This window comes from Pollicipes pollicipes, unplaced genomic scaffold (genome assembly GCF_011947565.3).
Source record: "Pollicipes pollicipes isolate AB1234 unplaced genomic scaffold, Ppol_2.1 Scaffold_2555;HRSCAF=2994_pilon_pilon_pilon, whole genome shotgun sequence".
Lineage (NCBI taxonomy): Eukaryota > Metazoa > Arthropoda > Thecostraca > Pollicipedomorpha > Pollicipedidae > Pollicipes > Pollicipes pollicipes.
This window is the reverse complement of record NW_023596136.1, coordinates 45653333-45669739: the sequence shown is the minus strand read 5'-3', so window position 1 is coordinate 45669739 and position 16407 is coordinate 45653333. Positions and strand designations below refer to the sequence as shown.

The window sequence follows — 16407 nt, the reverse complement described above, 5'->3', positions numbered from 1 at the left end:
GATGAGTCACCACCTGGCCGTTAACATGTAACACAGGAAGTGGCACGGATGAAAACTGCCCGGAGATACGTTTGATCCGAGCCCACACCTGCGAAGTTGGTGTGAATCGGTTGAGCGTGCTTACGTACATACGCCAGGATTCACGTTTCGCTTCTTTTATCGTGCGGCGGGCGAAAGCCCTGGCTTTCTTAAAGGCTACTAAATTCTCCAAGCTACTTCTGGCGTCAAAAGCTCGGAAAGCACGTTTGCGTGCGCGAATTGCGTCACGACACTTCTCCGTCCACCACGGCACAGGAGTGTGACGAGGAAATCCAGAAGTGCGCGGGATGTAATCGCTAGCGCAATCTAGAAGTCTGTGAGTAAAATCCTCAATAGAGGGTGCCACCCTCACACCTCCGGTCTGACATAATGTCTCCAGTCGAGCCTCAAACTCTCTCCAGTCAGCCTTTTTTAAATTCCAACGTCGTGGTCTTACACCCAACGTTCCTCTTATTTGGAATCGAAGCCACACTGGGAAGTGATCGCTGCCCATTGGATCATCTGCCACAGACCACTCGAGGCTCTCCACCAGCTCGGGACTAGAAAGACTCAGGTCAAGCGCGGAAGTCTGACCAGACGGCAGTGTAAAATGAGTACGAGTCCCTGTGTTTAAAATACACAGTGACGAGTCACGGATAAAATGTTCGCACATCCTTCCGCGGGTGTTCGTGCTATCACAGCCCCACGCGGTGTGATGAGCGTTGAAGTCGCCTAAAAGAAGACATGGTGAAGGCAACTCATGCACTAAACGTCTCATGTCTTCCAATGGAAAAACCGACGCCAGGTGGAAGATATAAAGAACACACCGTGATGTGACGGTGATTAAAATGTAGGCGTGCGGCTACAGCCTGTAGCGTAGACCGCAGGTTAAACCTCCTGGCTGGCACGCTGTGGTGGACTGCAAGGAGGACACCGCCATGTGCGATACCGTCGGTTAACACATCATTGCGAAACAGGGCGTATCCCTTCAGCGTGCAGTGGTGACTAGAAGCAAGCTTGGTCTCCTGCAGCGCTACGGCTGCAGGACAGTGCTCGCTGACGACAGCCTGGAGGTCGAGGGCATTTGCCCTTATTCCTCTACAGTTCCACTGTAAAAAGGCCTGTAAAGGGGGCGTGTTAAAAAGCCGGTTGGAGGTCACATACTAAAACCGGGCACGTCCTAAAAGAACTGGGCTGCGCCAGTTGCAGAAGCAGACTTTTCTGACTGAGAGCCACGGTTGGAATCTGCAGGGAGGTGCCCCACTCTGGGACGAGTTCTGGGGCTCCCGCCGTCAGATGGAGACGGGGGACCGGCCGGGGCACGCTTGACGCCAGCGTACCCGGTCCGGGGTGGCGGCGGGGGAGGGCCCATCGGCGGGCCTCTACCGGGCGTCTGGGGGTCAGCGGGGGCCTCCACTGGCCTTCTCGGCGATGGTGTGCCACTGCGAGGGGTGGGCTCCTTGCTTGCACGGACAAGCGATTGGCCGTCTTAGCCCTCTCCAACTCCGCTAGGCGGGCCCGCTTGGCGTCGCGGGCGCGCCTGTCCGCCTCATGCCGTTCCATCGTTTCCGCTGCTCGTCCACACACACTCGCCAGCGTCGCCGGAGGCGACGAGGGCAGCGGAGTGACAGACGGCGAGGAAGGCCGAGCCCGCGGACCATGGCCGCGCTTGACCACCGTCCATCCCTCCTCCTCCCCCGCCTGCGACCCCGACACATGAAGGTCCGGCGGCACAGCGTTGGTAGAGCAGGACGCAACTGAAGGACCAGGAGGATCCGACTGGGCGGGGGTCGCCCGCCCCGCCGGCACCACAGACAAACCGAAGGATCGCAGGAGCGTGATGAGTTGGACCGCTGACATGTGACTGATGCTGGTGGACTGTGGTACAGAGGTTTTGGATTTTTTCGGCATAAGATACCTTGGGGTGATTAGCCTCATACTGTTCACGCGCCTCGCGGAAAGAAATGTTCTTTGAAGTTTTGAGTGATATAATTTCCTTTTCCTTCATGAAGGCTGGACAACTTCGATCGAAAGTTGTGTGCGGGTACCTGCCCCGTGCCACAGTTCACGCACCAGGGCTGCACAGAGGTACACTGGTCTCCCGAATGCTCGGAAGATGCACACTTCCCACAGACAGCTCGATTGCGGCAGTGTGGTTTTGTATGACCAAAGCGCTGGCATTGAAAACATCGCATCGGATTCGGAACGAAGATCCTGACTTTCACAACTGCGTAGCCAATGCGGATATCAGACGGTAAATCAGGCCGGTTGAATGTCAGTATAATGTTGTTTGTAGGGATTTGGTCATCACCCCTCCTGGTCGTGATCCTACGTGCTGCCGTGACCCCGAAAATTCCCAACTCTTCGACGATTTCCTCCTCGCTGACGTCACGAAGGTCATAGCAGTTTATGATACCTTTTGAGAAATTTTTGGTGTGGTGCGGTGTGACCGTGACCGGCACGCTCACGTCTCGCTTTGCACCCCTCGGTTCTCGCGGCGTATACAAATTCAGTTACAGTCAAAGCTCGAGTCGCATCGGTGCCGTTTGCGAACTCCACTTCGATCGCGCCGTCCCTCAGCTTGTCACAGCGGGTGACTTTTCCCAACCTGTCGCATCCGTTTCGGCGCTGAAACGGTGAAAGCGATGCCAGGTTCTTCACATCACTCCGGAAGACAAGAACGCGTGGGGCAGGTGGAACCGACTCCTCGCTGCACCCTAAATTCATCGCAGTCCGTCCCCCTCTCGGGGGGCGGGAGTTTTTGGGTTTGTAGATGCCATGCAAGGTTGTTCTTTATTTCGGCACCGGGGCTCCCCACCCACCTCGGAGCCCAACTGGGGGACGGCCCACTCACCAGTTGGTGGTGGTGCCGCCAGGGCTACCTCGGTGCTATACGGGGCGGACGACGCCTCCCACACGGCCAGGTGTAACCGGGGAGACCCCTCCCCGTCCTGACCGTGGTTCAGCGCCGCCGCCCCTTGACCCCTTAAGCCGCTGCGCGCGGCCAGGCGCCCCAAGCGGAACCCGCAAGGAGCACCCAACCGCGACGCGAGCGACAAGCCGCTAGACCCGTGTGGGGGCCCCACGGGCCCCCCGCGCCCCCGGATATCCTGGCCAAAGTGGAGTGTTGGGACGCGCCGTGACTGACCCGCACGACGCGCCCCTCAGCCACCAGGATCCGATCAACCCGGGGACGAGGGCGAGGGGGCACGGCGACCCCGATAAAACGAGGATCAGGAGTGGTGAGTGGGCCGGATGCGGGAAAATGGGTAATGGGAAGGGAGCAAGCGGGACAAGGAGAAGGGGCTCACGTACCGGCAGGGTCGCTACGCCCTGAGAGGAACAGCTTGCGCTGTCCACCCGTTACCGGAGCTGGGACCCGAGGGGGCGCTAGTCCCCTACACCGACCGAAGCCGGTGCCCCTGCGGGGGAACAGAGCCCCCCCCCCCCCCCCCGACAGGTGCGTAATGCCCCATTCAAAAAGCAGGTGCTTAAGGCCCAATGTAGAAGGCCCCGAACGATCGAATGTGCCCGAGCAGGTTATCAGATAAACCCCCACAAGAGCGTAGCCCCCCCCCCCCCCCGTTCAGCAAAAAAGTACCCAAGACCCAGCGTGGAGGATCCCCAGCGACTGAGTGTGCCCATGCAGGTCATCAGATGGGCCCCTGACAAGAGTGTAGGGCCCTAAGCAAGTGACAGAGCATTGAAACGCCCTAGACCAATGCAGAGAGCCCATGAGCACATCGCCAGGGTGTTGGTAGCTTAGCCGAGACCCACGTAAAGGGCCTCTGAGCAACCGAGAATACCCCAACAGGTTCAGATATCCACCCGGCTATGCCTCAGAGCTTTTCTGGTGAATGGAAAGAATCCGCGGAAGGGCCCGTGATTAACAAGAGTGCCCCGGCACGCTAACAAAAAAGGCCCCAACAACAGCGCAGGATCCTCCGAGGAAATGCAAAGAAATGAAGGGCAACGTGAAATGCTTCTTAATAATCGAAATGATCATGCAAGTGGGCATATGGGTACCCCAGCAACAATGTGGGGTCCCTGGACAGTGTAATGAGACCTAAAGTTTCCAGTTCGCAACTTTTTCAATCATTGAATAATTTTTTTAAAAACTTCTCATAGGTCCTTTACTATCGCTTACAATTGCTCTTAGTCGCCTGGGAGTCCAGATACCCAGTTTTGCTGCGTTTTGTGTTAAAAAACTGCACCCGTTTGGCCTGCTATGGGCCTCCTTGGAGCCAATGGGCCCCTTGGGGGCCAAAGGGGCGGGGGCATGGCCCGTGGCCTCCCCTCTGCAGGGGCGGATCTGGCCTGGAGTTGTTTTTTGGGGGGGGGGGGGGGGCAACCGTTCGTCGCCAGCTGGCTGATGTGGGATCCGAGGTCTAGTGCATGGCGCCTCTCGCGAGTTAATAGTGGGGACACCATTCAAAACCGAAAAAGCACCGAAATGCTTTTGAATCTTAAGCAGAAGTTAAGACAAAACTGTTAAAAGTTAAAAGTAAACAGACGGTAAGCACACGAAATTTTTATGAAGTTCTGGGAATGTTTTGGGGGGCCAAAACATACTCTCAGAGGTTTGGGGGGCATGGCCCCGTGCCCCCCCCCCCCCCCCCCCGGGATCCGCCTATGTCCCTTTGGATCCGCCCCTTTTGCCAGCGCAGGACCCTCTGTTACACACTGTGGGCCCGAAAAGATGCAAGAATACCGACCAGTGTAAATCACCGGCCCAGGCTCCGTCGCTGCTTGGCAACTGTGCCCTCAGGCCTATACCAAGACGGAGCTGACCGTGCAGCACTGGTGGTTCTTAGCCGACATGTTTAGGCCCCTTATGGACTCAAGGGTCCCCAAACGGCGCAGAAGACCGTTTGACTGCTATCTGAGGGCCTGTCCCCGCAGGTTGAGGCCCTTGAAGAAGACTGCGTCCAGCCCTTCGTGCCCTTGGGTCCTACAATCGGTTTCTTCACCGTCGGCTCCAGCTGGCCCTTTAGGCCATTCAAATTCGAAACCTGAGGGGAAGGGGTGTGTGCCCCCTGTGCTCCTTCCCCTTTTGCCTGCGCCTTTCGTGTTACATTTGGTACAATTTATCTTTGGCACGGTATTCGACACAGAGAAATGATGAAAAATGCCATTTTCAAACGTTAATGGCCCGTCCTTTCATAAATACACACCACTAACCAGGCGCCGGAGCATCAGCGGTTCTTCCCGCACGCAGCGGATTGCGGGGTCAAGCCCTCCCTCCCTCCTCCAACTTCGGGCAACACTGAACATTGACTATGACAGTGCATGGAAAGGAGTGAGGAACAAATCCCTCCCCCCCTCCCCCTCATAACACCGCTATTGTTTTTGTTCTGGGACAAATATCGCATTATACATATAACACACTGCATGATATACGGCAGCCTTCAGCACGAAATAATGATTGGCGATACGAAACAGCCATAACCTTAAAAACGTTTTCAATACCAAGTACAATCTACTCTTGCCACTCAGATTTCAACCGCCTTCTTTGTCTGTCTTGCGTCACGCGGTCGCCCTTGGCAACCGATGAAATTGTTAGCAAATTTACATTAAAGTGCTGCAATCCACCATAGCGGTTCACTTATTCACTAGCGAAGCTAAATGGAAAAATATACGCTTCACAACAATAAAAAGGAAAAAATTTGAGATTAAAAGACTCAAAATAAGCAGAAAGCCCCAGAAAGCTTCATTTGCATTGAAAAAGAGGTTTTAAAAGACTATGAAGTTGACGCCCCGGTGACGTCAATCGACCAAAGCGTGCAAACACGTGTAGCCGCATTGGGATGACGACAGCCTGGTTGATGCGTCCTCAAGCTCGAGTACCTCGAAGTATTGTTGTCCCCAAGGCTGTCCCTTCAAAATCATTTTTGTGGCGGCAGATTTAACACAGACTCAGCGCTCCTCCAGCCTCCTCTAAACTAGTATTGTCTCTTTTTTGGGAGCGACGAGAACGGGCCCCATGTGACTTAAAATGGTTTGCTGTGGCAGTTAAACCGCCGCTATCCCCAGCTTTTCGGGTCGGAGCGTACCACCTGGTTCATGGCCTTGCTCAGCGTTGCAGTTGGAGGACCTCGCCAGCGCCCCTGACGGCCGCGTCATTCACCGCGAGTCGGCGACCGGAGATGGAGAGGGTCATGTGCTCTGCGACTCATCTGGTCCTGCTCACCCTCTGGGCTTCGGCCCATGGGACCAGAAAATTCGGACCCGGTGTCGAACTAGTGGCCAACGCCCAGAGCAAATTTGGCATGGATATGTTTCAGGTAAGTTGGCCGGTTGCGTTGATTGTCAAGACTTGTGCAAATTTGCATTGCGTTTTTGCGGCACTATCGCGCGGGCATGCATTGGCCGGTACGTCCATAGACCTCTCCATACATTAGAACCATCAGCATCTTCTATAGTGGGGATGTCTATGGGGTTGCCATTTGAGGAGGAAATGCCTTGTTTGCATGCGATTGCATATATACCGCCTTTATTTTTCGAGCCTTTCACGCTTACAAAGGGGCGTGTTCACACGGCACCCAGGGGTACGCGTCTCCTCCCCCTAGCTTACTTCTTGCATTACTTCGTGCGCAAAGAAATAGCCACTCTAAAAATGGAAGTAGGCGGGGGCGGCGCAACAGGGAAGAGGGGGAAAGGGCATTTCCCCCCCCCCTTGTCGGGAGATAAAAGGAGTAAGGGTATGTTTTTACCCCTCCGAAAAATGGGGGCGAACCCTTTTACCCCAACGAAAAGCATTGCAGTTACACGCAGAGTACCTAAATTCAGATCAGGGAGGCCCAGACAATTGAACTAAGGAGTATTACATCGGGTGCAGGCCTCAAAAGACCCTTTGCTACATCAAGACACCCGTTTCTTACTTCTGGGGACACCTTTATAAATGAAGTAGCCAATGCTCGATATCAGGAGGCCCATTTGCTGGCTTGGGAGGCCCCGTCATGAACAAGACGGTTCATGTTCTGGTTTGCCAGATTGTGCCTCTTGGCCACATTTGGGGACCATTCGTGAATCGTAAGCATTTTGTTCTGTATTACGAGGCCCCTTTATACATCGGGAGCTCCTTTTCTGGGACAGTAGGCCCTGTTTTGTTGTAGTGAAACCCTGTGCCGGGTTATAAGGAGGCCCCCATTCTGTAGTTGTTAACTGTTGGCATTGATTTACTTGGATATGGTACATATTAGTTTGAAAAGGAGACAAACGCCCGCGATGCCAATGCCAGTGACGATGCCGATGACGAATATCTCCCATCCAGTCCCGGTCAGCCTTATCCAGTCTCATCCAGTCCGATCTGCCTCCCCCTTCCCCCCCGTGACTACAGTTTTATCCACCTCTCCTACAACGTGTCAAATCCTAATGACTCCCTTTTCAAGTCGTTTTACTGCCAGAATTTTTCCTTATCCGAGTTGACCTTTATCTCCGTCGATGTTCTGTCTTTCGATGCATTCTGTTTCTCCTTGTATTCCCGTTTTACGATGCGACTTCCATCCCTAACGACTTTATTCTTTCGATTTTTTCGTTCGGCTTTTTCTCCAGTCAGCTCTCTGTTCGGAAACCACGTTCACGGACCGACGCCGCCGGCGCCGGGCCTTTGCCAATGCCCGGTTCTTACGCAACCACGTCTCGCCCATGGGCGGATTCAGCGGCGGAGGGCAGGGGGGGGGGGGCAGATGGGGCATGTCTGCGTGTAACTTATGTGCCCGACTCGTAGATTTCAAATGTAAGCTGTTTGCTAGGGAAGTTTGTGTAGGAAATTTCTTTAGGTAAGAGGAGGCAAAGTCTCGTGAATTTAAGAACATCACGGCACGTTTTCGGACTAAGCCCCACGTCCTACACCGGCGTTGCTCCCCACCCTCAAAGCGGTGTTCTAGTTCCTCCATCCGCTCTTTGTTTCATGGCATCATTCATGGCATCATGGCCCCTCATCAATTTGACCCCTCTGAATCGTACGCCCTTCGTTTCGCCCCTCATCAGTTTGGCCTTTGAATCGTAAGCCCTTGTTTTCATCTATCATGGATTTGCCCTCAGTATTGCGCGTTGACCCAGGGCGTTCACGCCTACACTGTTTGCTACGCTATTTCACATGGCTCTCGCGGCCGGTCTCACGCATTCGTTCCCCAGCAGCGAGCGTCGCCTATGGAGCTCGAGCCGCGCCGCAGAGGTTTATTTATTCCATGTTGCAGCACTGCACACGGCCGCCCCAGATTTAGCGCAAACGCGGCGTGCCTGCATGATCCGGGCGTGACCTAAATGTGCGCAGCGATCGGGGCCAACATTTCTGGAACAGCACGGACGCAGGCAGCCCGTGGATATAGGTGCATCCACACACGGGCAAAAATGGAGCTTCGTATTTCTTTGGATCTTGGTCCTCAAGCCTTGTATTGCTCCCGCGCTACGAAGGATAGGTTCAAACCGTCCACCAAGCACCAATTCATGGAAAACCACGAGAGGCTGTTTCTCCTAAAACTGACATTTGTGTTTGCTGGTAGTTTTCAGTATGCATGCTTACTCCGGTTCAGAACAGTAATGACGCGGACAGATGTTAGTCTTGCCACTTCGTAGACCGTACTCAAAACACAGTGAGCAGAAACCTCCAATGTACGTTGCATGACCGGGCAAGCCGAACCGTCCGATCGACCGTGTACATGGAGTATGTTTGGCTTGCACCATACGGACTGCGTGGAAACGAGAGGCGGGATCAAGACAGCGTCATGCTCGGTCCGAGTAAAATGCGCGATTGCTGTCGTTTATCCCAGCCGCGATGGTCCGTGCGCAGTCGGGTCTTCGGACTAGCAATGCAGAACTAGCGTGACATCACGGGGCGACCCCCACAGCGTTTCCACGAAACGTACCCCGTGGGAAGGTGAATTCGAAGACCGAAAACTTCTTTGAGGATCATCGAATCCTCCCAGGGACTGCTGCAAGACATACAGCGCCGGCGACTGTTTACATTAAGCACCATAAATATTTGCCCTGACCCATGCGGGCCACGGTCGGTATTGGCGCCCTATTAGCCGACGCGCAAATGGATCAGTCCGATCACGAACAATGGTTTCCCTCGTCCTCGTCGTTCCCTCGACAACCCAACTGTTGCTGCTAATCACTTCTCACTCACAGGCGCTGACGATCCACGACAACTCATCGAACATCTTTTTCTCACCGACGAGCATCAGCACCGCCCTGGCGCTGGTTTACGCGGGCAGCGGCGGCAAAACCGCCCAGCAGATGGCGGCCGTGCTCCACTTCGAGAGTGGCGAGAGACGCGACTTCATGCACGGCCACAGACGCTACCTGCGCAGGATCACGGTACGTTCATGTCACGTGTTAGGCACACGGCAAAGCTGGATTGTGGTGACGGCGCCGAGGAATGTCCCGCTCCCACATGCCCCAAACTGCGTTGACCCAATTCCATAACGTGGTTGGGGTGCTCGTGGGCGGTGGTCATTGCCATTCTCGCAAGCTCCCGGCATCCAACTGCTGTCATCCTTCATCGCCTAGTCATATACACTTGATGTTTGGTATCAGCGGAGGCACGCCGTGGCCATCAGCCTTGGGCCGGCCTCACGGCAGCAGTGTGGTCGGATGCGCGTCCGAGTGTCCGCCTGCGCCCATACGTCAGGGCCGCTCGAGGGGCAAGACGCGGTGCCGGGTTTGGAGCAGGACGGACGCCATGCTGCCCCACCTCTTTACCCCGATTCTCCCTGACCGCAGAGCTCTGAAATAATTAGCGTGGTCCAAAGAGCGCCAACTGAAGTGCTTCGGCTCTCCGTGTGGAAGAATGACAACATGCGGAGGCGCAGCTCCCCGCTGGACAGAGCCGGGTAAAGTTTTTTTTCGAGCGCGCCAGTGCCCGCCGTGCTCGCATGTCGCCGGCCCTGTTTGGCTTGCCGAGGTGACCCGGGCGGCCAGTACTCTCCCGTCCTCGCCAACAGGGCCGCTCGAAAGAAGGTGTCACTGTGAAGATCGCCAACAACCTCTACGTCTCTTTGAGCCGGCCTGTGATGCCCAAGTACGTCCGGTTCGCAAAAAACATGTTCGGCGCCGATGTCTCGTCGGTCGACTTCGGCGGGAGCCCTGCCGCTGCCGCTGACCTCATCAACACGAGGGTGCGCAACGACACTGAGGGCAACATCGACAACCTGGTGGAAGAGGGTGAGTCGGCTGGCGCCGCGGGTGCCGCGCACGCCGAGACGCTTGTTTTTCTGGTATTATTTCTCAAGCGGCAATTTACAAGTTATCTAATTTTGTTCAGAAATGGTCCTCACGAGACGTAGCATCCATGGACACCGACATAAAACGCATATGACGGAGAGGGTGGGACAGATTTCTCAACGAACACCTCCAGAAGTCCAACAGTGTTATCGATTGTGCTCAATTTGTCGTCATTCGCTGTTGCACTACGTGACTCGCGAGCGCCTGTCCGGCCTGTTGTCCGTCAGGACACAGAGCTCCCAGCTAATAGCTGCGCTGGAAAGTCTGCACTGAAGGCGGGAAAATTCAGCTGAACACACGCATTTTCGTTGTGCAGCTGTTACGTGTCGATTGGGTCGATTCGGCGTCTCGGAGGGATGTTTCGCAATCTCTTCGCTATGATCCCGAGAATCGAGCCCCAAGGGATTCATGTCGTTGACCACCTTGGGATGCATGACTCCGCCGTCCCACCCCCGTACCCATCCTTGCTTGTGAAGCCCACCGCGTGCCACTTCCCACCTGTCCATGTGGCGCGACGTTTCTCGTCCGTTCTCCAACGGCCGGCCGCGCATCCCGACGCACAGTCTTCGGAGACGCTGTCCCGGAGGTCCGCTGACGCCGTCGCATCCCCGGCTCGCAGTCTTCGGAGACGCTGTTCCGGGTGTCTCCCGGGGTCCGGGGGCGTCCCAGGCCCGCTGACACCGCCCCGCGTGTGATGCAGACGCACTGGACGAAGGGACGGTGTTTGTCGTGGTGAACGCCGTCTACTTCAAGGGCAGCTGGCTGCTTAAGTTCAACGAGAGCGACACGGCACCCGGCCAGTTCCACGCCGCCGACGGCCCGCGGTCGGTCGACATGATGACGGCGACCAAGCTTTTCCCCACCGCGTCCCTGCCAGGGCTCGACGCTCGGGCCCTGATGCTGCCGTACCAGGTGAGCGCGTTGCAACGGGACACGTACGCGTTTCGGAACGTGTAGACGGACGCTCCCAGAGATCGCTGCATCCAGGCATTGAGGGTCGTCATTCATAGGCGCTTTTCAAAATGCCAGATATCGCATTGCAGTGCACCGGACCTAATGCACATGACCTAAAAATAGACTGCCTGCCAACATATACATACTCTAGCTGACTCGGCGGCGGAACCAACTGAGGGGTACGAGATCGCCCACGCAACGCCGCCTCGTCCCAGCGTGACAGGCGTTTCAAACCCGGCAGGGCGAAGAACTCGGCATGCTGATTTTGCTTCCGAACGAGCTGAACGGCATCTACGAGCTGGAGGCACTGGTGGACCACGCTACGCTGGTTACGGCCAGGGCCCACCTGAGCGCTCGTGTCGAAGTCCATGTCCAGCTACCCAAGTTCAACATGGAAGCTGAGATTGACCTCAGTGTAATCCTAAAGGAGGTTCGTGCGAGCCGCCGGGAAACACCGGCTTGTGTTCATGATCATGGCCGTGTGCCGCTCCGTCGCGCTGGTGGGCTGGAACTTGACACGTCCGCCTTGGCGCCCCGTCGCGCTGGAGCTTTATGTGACCGCCTGCCTCTTTTTTAACGCGACGCGCGTTACCGTGCATCCTTTTATGGAGCGTCAGCCGCCACAGGGACCATATGGGCACTCAGGGGCCACGGCGCAACCGGGTTTCGAGGGTTTCGGCAGTGTAGTGGTTAAGCTGCGTCTGGGTGACCAGAGGTACGGGGTTCGATTCCCTGCACCGCTCGCCTTTCCTGCCAGGGTGAGATAGTCGATACCATGTAACCCCAATAGCTGGGTGCGTCGTACGCCCTGATGATATCGCCAAGGTTCCATCCCGAGCCATGCGTGGGAGCTGAAGGCGCGGCACCTACCCCAGGGTAAGGAGCCTGTAGCCTGGAGCCACCCGCCGCCAATCGCACAACGCCTCCGCACCAGTCGCCGGTCCGGTGCTAGTGGCAGTGGACGCTGACCAGCAGCCACTGCAGCCGCTAGCCGCGCGGCTGCGTCAGAAGCCGTCTGGTGGCTCACGAGCCGCGGGAATCTGACGCTGGCCGATCTGCCGCCCACATCGTGATGATGACGCCGCCTCTGACCGTCAGATGGGCGTGACCGACCTCTTCGACCCGTCACGTGCAGACCTCAGCGGCATCACCGGCGAGACCGGCATGGCCATCAGCAAGGCCGTGCACAAGGCGTTTGTTAACGTCAACGAGGAAGGCACTGAGGCGGCCGCCGCAACAGGTACGTGTCTCAGGGGGAATTGCACGCACGTGTGTGTGCGTGTGTTAGAGACGGGGTACATAGTGGGCGCGGGAGGGACGGAGCTGGCGTCAACCGGCCTCAAGTGGATTTGGGTTATTTGCGTTCTTTCAGAAACTCCACAAGTGTGTTTCCAAACGTGCACCGAAGGCCGAATGTCAGGGGCGAGATGCGAGCAGGATTTTCCAAAGGTAGCGCCCCAGACGAGACTGCAGAGGTGCGGGTGCGGTTGGGTGAGCGAGTGGTGGGGACCGCACAGAGCTAGGCCCAGTCAGTCGTCCCAGGGCGGTCGTGCACCACCCGATTAAGCTGTGCACGCGTCAGCGGCTGTGCACTCGTCACCACGCCAGCTCTGAACTCGACGGTTGTCGCCCCGGAGTCCGTGACCTTTGGCCGTCCTCGCCCCGGCAGCCTTCGCGTGCTGCTTCCGCAGCGCCCCGCCCATCGTCCCGCCCTTCATCGTCGACCGGCCCTTCATCTTCGCCATCATGGACCTGCAGCTGGACTCGGTGCTGTTCATGGGCCGCGTCATGAGCTTGGGCTCGGCCCGCCCCAGCGAGGCGCCGCCGCAGTAGGCCGACCGCACCCGGCGCGAGTGCAGCGCCGCTTCGGCGCCACCGGTGAACTGTCAGGACATTACAGAGTTGACGCCGGCCTTCTCGGCCCCTTGCTGCGCGAGACGACGGCGCACACCAGTGTGCACCCGCAGGACACCCCGCTATCGCGTGACCTGGGTCCAGACCATCTGTGCACCACAGGCTTGCCCACTGCTGGGTCGAGCGATGCTCGCTCGCACGTCAGCAACGTCGACAGCTTGCCGGAAAAATCAAATCTGAGTGTGGAAGCTGCCTGCTGCAAAAACAACGGCGCCCAAACCTCTTAGATCACATTTTCTGGGTGTTCACCAGTGATTTAGGGCATGCAGACCGCGGTTGTGATTTGTCTCGCGCTGGCGAAAACTGTTCATCAAATCCACAGATTTGATGAATCTTCAATTCAAAGATATACCCGAGCAAACGATTTCAAACTGCACTGCACTGTACAGCACGCGCACTGTGTGAAGTGCGCGGTCGTGCGTGTAACCAAGCCTGCTCATGACTGCGAGCCGGGAGAAAAACAGCGTGTCGGATCGAGCGTTTATTTTACGGACACCGAGGTCGTCTCGAGAATATACCACAGGGTTCGCTTGGAAAGACGTAACTGAGAGCTCCCAAGATGGCGCAGATGGAGACCAAGCACGTAACGATGTACCGATGCTGGTGATGCGCTTCTGCCTCAACAGCGAGGTGATTACTTCTCCGTCTCCCTCCTCACCCTGGCGGTTGCGTCGTCATACTGAGGCATACGATCCGTGAAACACCATCTACCGAGTCACAAAAACGCGCCGAGCTCCTAGAACGCGCCTCCCCCCCCCCCCCAAAAAAACCCAGCAATCTTGAAGCTACCATTAACTACGCTTAGCAAATTCACTATCATGAAACAGATGGACTAAAGGATACCAGCAACTTTCACAGTGCACGAAAAGCACACCACCTGCGGCCGAAAACAAGGAGGGCTCTTTCAGCACCTTTCATAGGAATCAAACTTTCAACTTGAATATCTTACCTTGGCCAAGGTGGCAACTGCTCTTCAAACAAGGCGAATCACACTTTACGTACATTCCGCCCCAAGCATTCATTCTGCCTCACAAAATGCAATGTAGTTTCACGTCCATATAGTCGTCTACCAAGAAGCGCTGTCGTTTGACACGCAGTTCTGGTGGTGAAATGTTTTCCAAAATGTCAATGCTCAGAATGGCTCCGACAGAACAGGCCAGGGAAGGCATCTATCACTGTAGATGGGAAAATAAACGTGCGTTGATACTATTGGCGTAACATTCAGTTGGCAGCATAATTGAGAACCTCTCGGACCAATGTCCACCACATATGTTCTCAAGACGCACTGATATGCTATAGTTATAATGCAACGTTGTTGTTGCATGCACAGAACTGTGAGCAGACCTATAACTGTTGTGTAGTGGTAATTGCCAGGCACACCCAAAGCTGGTTACTCGCATACTGCTGTGACGGTTAAAAGGCATTTACCAGGTAAACTGGATTGTTTTCTTTAATACAACCAGATAGAAGAAAGGAAGATGTGTGTATGGCCTTGCAAACTCGACCCATTAATGGTGGGATCAGGTCTTACAAAAACGGCTGGTATCTTCAACCCGCAAACTAGTCATCGAAAACGCAATGATCCTAACTTTTTGGATACTCCAGAGCCATCAATGACACAAATGCCCGCCAGAAACAGGATAAACATACATAGCCACCCATCCGACATTCATGCCTCCCGCTCATCTCTCCAAGGTGCCGGCGTCCTGCTCTTGGATTGGCCCGGCAGACATCACGCGCCTCTGCGTTCATGTCTTGCCGACGTCATCGCCAAGCACTGGCTGGTGCCCAGCAGCTTCGCATACGACCCGGCGTCTTCCAATGCAGCATGGACCTGAAGCCAGGTCAAACTGGCAAACATTAGTCACATTACTGTCACAGCAGTGATTCAACTAATGACCCAGTCATACCTCATACAAATGCCTCATGTCGCATCAGCCGAGCCGAAGACAAGCACTGCCAGCGGCGGCGTCAGCCTCGTCATCGTCTAATCACAGGAGATCGCTGACCGCTAGGACAGCACATGCCAAATCAGCTCAGGTAGTGGCTGGAGGACACAGTGGGATAGAAGCTGCCACTACCAAACCATCTAAAGATTGAGCAAAAAGGAAAATAGCTTATGCCAATGCAACAAATGCCAAAGAGGTTAATATTCTGAAGTTTGCTGTTGCTGTCAGGGTTGTCCATTAATTGTTTAGAGAACACCAATAGGTCAATAGGTACATCACAGCACCAGCCACACAAGCATCTCACCTGTAATTGTGCCAGCAAACCGGCCTTCTGGCCCAGCAGTGAGCGCTCGTCACTCTTCCTCTAGTTTCCCCTACTCATATGTCTTTGCGTCTCAGCGAAGTTTGTATCCTGCAGCTGCCTTGACCTGAGGCAGGGTCATAACGTACACATGAGTCAAGTTGCTGCAATCACGAAGCTGTCCCATTGATGATGGATCAGGTCTCCTCATACAAATGCCTCATGTCGCATCAGCCGAGCCGAAGGCAAAGACTGCCAGCGGCGGCGTCAGCCTCGTCATCGTCTAATCACAGGAGATCACTGAACATTGGGAGAGCACGTGCCAAGTCAACTCAGACAGCGGCTGGAGGACACTGGACAGCTTCCTGATGCTCGAATACGAATGGCGATTCACTAGTGAAAATGCATGGGCCCGCATGAATAGCCACTTCAAAAATATGTGGTGACTGATATGAGAAAAGCCTACAACAATATGGCACATGCCTTAAAGGTAGCCATTTTCCATTCCTTGCTTAGAGCATATCAATGGGGCAATAGGTTCATCATAGCGCCAGCCACACAAACATCCTACCTGTAACCAAGGGAGGAACCGGCCTTCTGACCAAGCAGTGAGCGCTCGTCACTCTTGTTCTAGTTTCCCCTGCTCATATGTCTTTGCGTCTCAGTGAAGTTTGTATCCTGCAGCTGCCTTCACCTGAGGCAGGGTCATAACGTACACAGAGTCAAGTTGCTGCAATCACGAAGCTGTCCCATTGATGATGGATCAGGTCTCCTCATACAAATGCCTCATGTCGCATCAGCCGAGCCGAAGGCAAAGACTGCCAGCGGCGGCGTCAGCCTCGTCATCGTCTAATCACAGGAGTTCACTGAACACTGGGATAGCACTTACCAAACCAACTCAGACAGCGGCTGGAGGACACTGGATAGCTTGTTGATGCTCGAATACGAATGGCGATTCACTAGTGGAAAATGCATGGGCCCGCATGAATAGCCACTTCAAAAATATGTGGTGACTGATAAGAGAAAAGCTTGCAACAATAC

At 55.3% G+C, this 16407-nt stretch overlaps 1 protein-coding gene and 1 long non-coding RNA gene across 3 annotated transcripts; one reads left to right on the top strand and one right to left on the bottom strand.

The window, feature by feature from the left end:
- Positions 1-5860: 5860 nt before the first annotated feature.
- LOC119102191 (leukocyte elastase inhibitor A) lies at positions 5861-13874 on the top strand. The gene is made up of 7 exons (XM_037225546.1): positions 5861-6302; positions 9154-9342; positions 9969-10188; positions 10949-11160; positions 11444-11632; positions 12301-12442; positions 12872-13874. The coding sequence occupies exons 1-7, from the start codon at positions 6165-6167 to the stop codon at positions 13033-13035; spliced, it is 1254 nt and encodes a 417-aa protein (XP_037081441.1). The 5' UTR covers positions 5861-6164; the 3' UTR covers positions 13036-13874.
- On the bottom strand, positions 13585-16233 carry LOC119102201 (uncharacterized). 2 transcript variants are annotated; one of them, XR_005094665.1, is made up of 3 exons: positions 15938-16233; positions 15370-15493; positions 13585-14966 (listed from the first exon to the last, which is right to left on the bottom strand). It is a non-coding gene; the product is annotated as an uncharacterized LOC119102201 (long non-coding RNA). The 2 variants fall into 2 exon arrangements; XR_005094664.1 differs by having other exon boundaries at positions 13585-14950.
- Between the last annotated feature and the right edge of the window lie 174 nt (positions 16234-16407).